General features: G+C 43.0%; 1 protein-coding gene across 1 annotated transcript in view; it reads right to left on the bottom strand.

The window, feature by feature from the left end:
• Positions 1-35: 35 nt before the first annotated feature.
• LOC107577266 (protein NLRC3-like) overlaps positions 36-1,065 on the bottom strand; it is a gene marked incomplete at its 3' end in the record, with an annotated part of 2,214 nt that continues 1,184 nt past the window's right edge. The window contains exon 4 of the mRNA XM_016263362.1: positions 36-1,056. Within this exon, the coding sequence (XP_016118848.1) occupies positions 36-1,056 (1,021 nt within the window). The remainder of the gene's footprint in view (positions 1,057-1,065) is intronic.

The following is a 1,065-nucleotide window of genomic DNA, read 5'->3' as shown; positions in this document are numbered from 1 at the left end:
GAACTTCATCTGCTGTATGTCGTGCTCCAATAAACTGTTTCAGATTAAACTCATCCATCTTCTTCTCTGATGTCAGCAGCACATAAACCAGAGCTGACCACTGTGAAGAGGAGAGTTTGGTTTCTCCTATTTGTCCAGATCTCAGATAATCCTGGATCTCCTGCATCAGTGAATCATCTCCCAGTTCATTCAGACAGTGGAAGAGATTGATGGATCTCTCTGGAGAGTGATTCTCCCTGATCTTCTGTTTGATGAACTCAACTGTTTCCTCTTTGTTGTAGGAGCAGCTTCCTGTCTGTGTCATTAGTTCTCGAAAGAGAGTCTGATTGAACTCCAATGAAAGACCCAGAAGAAAACGCAAGAAAAGGTCCAAATGTCCATTTTTACTTCGTAAAGCTTCATCCACAGCTCTCTTATGCAGAACAGATAATGAATGATATTTAAGCCAGTTTACAAATTTAAAAAACACACTTTGTTCAGTTTGGTCAAACACATTCATGTAGTTCTTTGTAAAGGAGAGATGTGCATATACAGCTGCTAGATGTTCCTGGATGCTCAGATGAACAAAGCAGAATACTTGTTTACCCTGATTCAAGCCAAACTCCTCTCTGAAGATCTGAGTGCACAATCCTGAGTACACTGCTGCTTCTGTCTCATCAATGCCACACTCTCGCAGGTCTTCCTCATAGAAGATCAGGTTGCCTTTCACAAGCTGCTCGAAAGCCAGTTTCCCCAGTTTGACAATCATGTCTTCATCTTTGACTTTCTTTTCATATTCCTTCTCATGTTTGATGTTGGTCTGAAGGATCAGGAAGTGTGTGTACATCTGAGTGAGAGTCTTGGGAATCTCTCCACTCTCTGCTGGACTCAACATCTTCTCCAGAACAGCGGCTGAGATCCAGCAGAACACTGGGATGTGGCACATGATGTAGAGGCTCCTTGATGACTTCAGGTGTGAGATGATTGTATTGGCCAGACTCTGATCTCTGATTCTCTTCCTGAAATATTCCTCTTTCTGTGGATCACTGAAGCCTCGTACCTCTGTCACTCGATGGACACACTCAG

The sequence above is a fragment of the Sinocyclocheilus grahami genome, unplaced genomic scaffold (genome assembly GCF_001515645.1).
Source record: "Sinocyclocheilus grahami isolate Dianchi unplaced genomic scaffold, SAMN03320097.WGS_v1.1 scaffold5576.1, whole genome shotgun sequence".
NCBI classification, from domain to species: domain Eukaryota; kingdom Metazoa; phylum Chordata; class Actinopteri; order Cypriniformes; family Cyprinidae; genus Sinocyclocheilus; species Sinocyclocheilus grahami.
The sequence above is the reverse complement of the archived record's forward strand: the minus strand, read 5'-3'. Positions and strand labels throughout refer to the sequence as shown.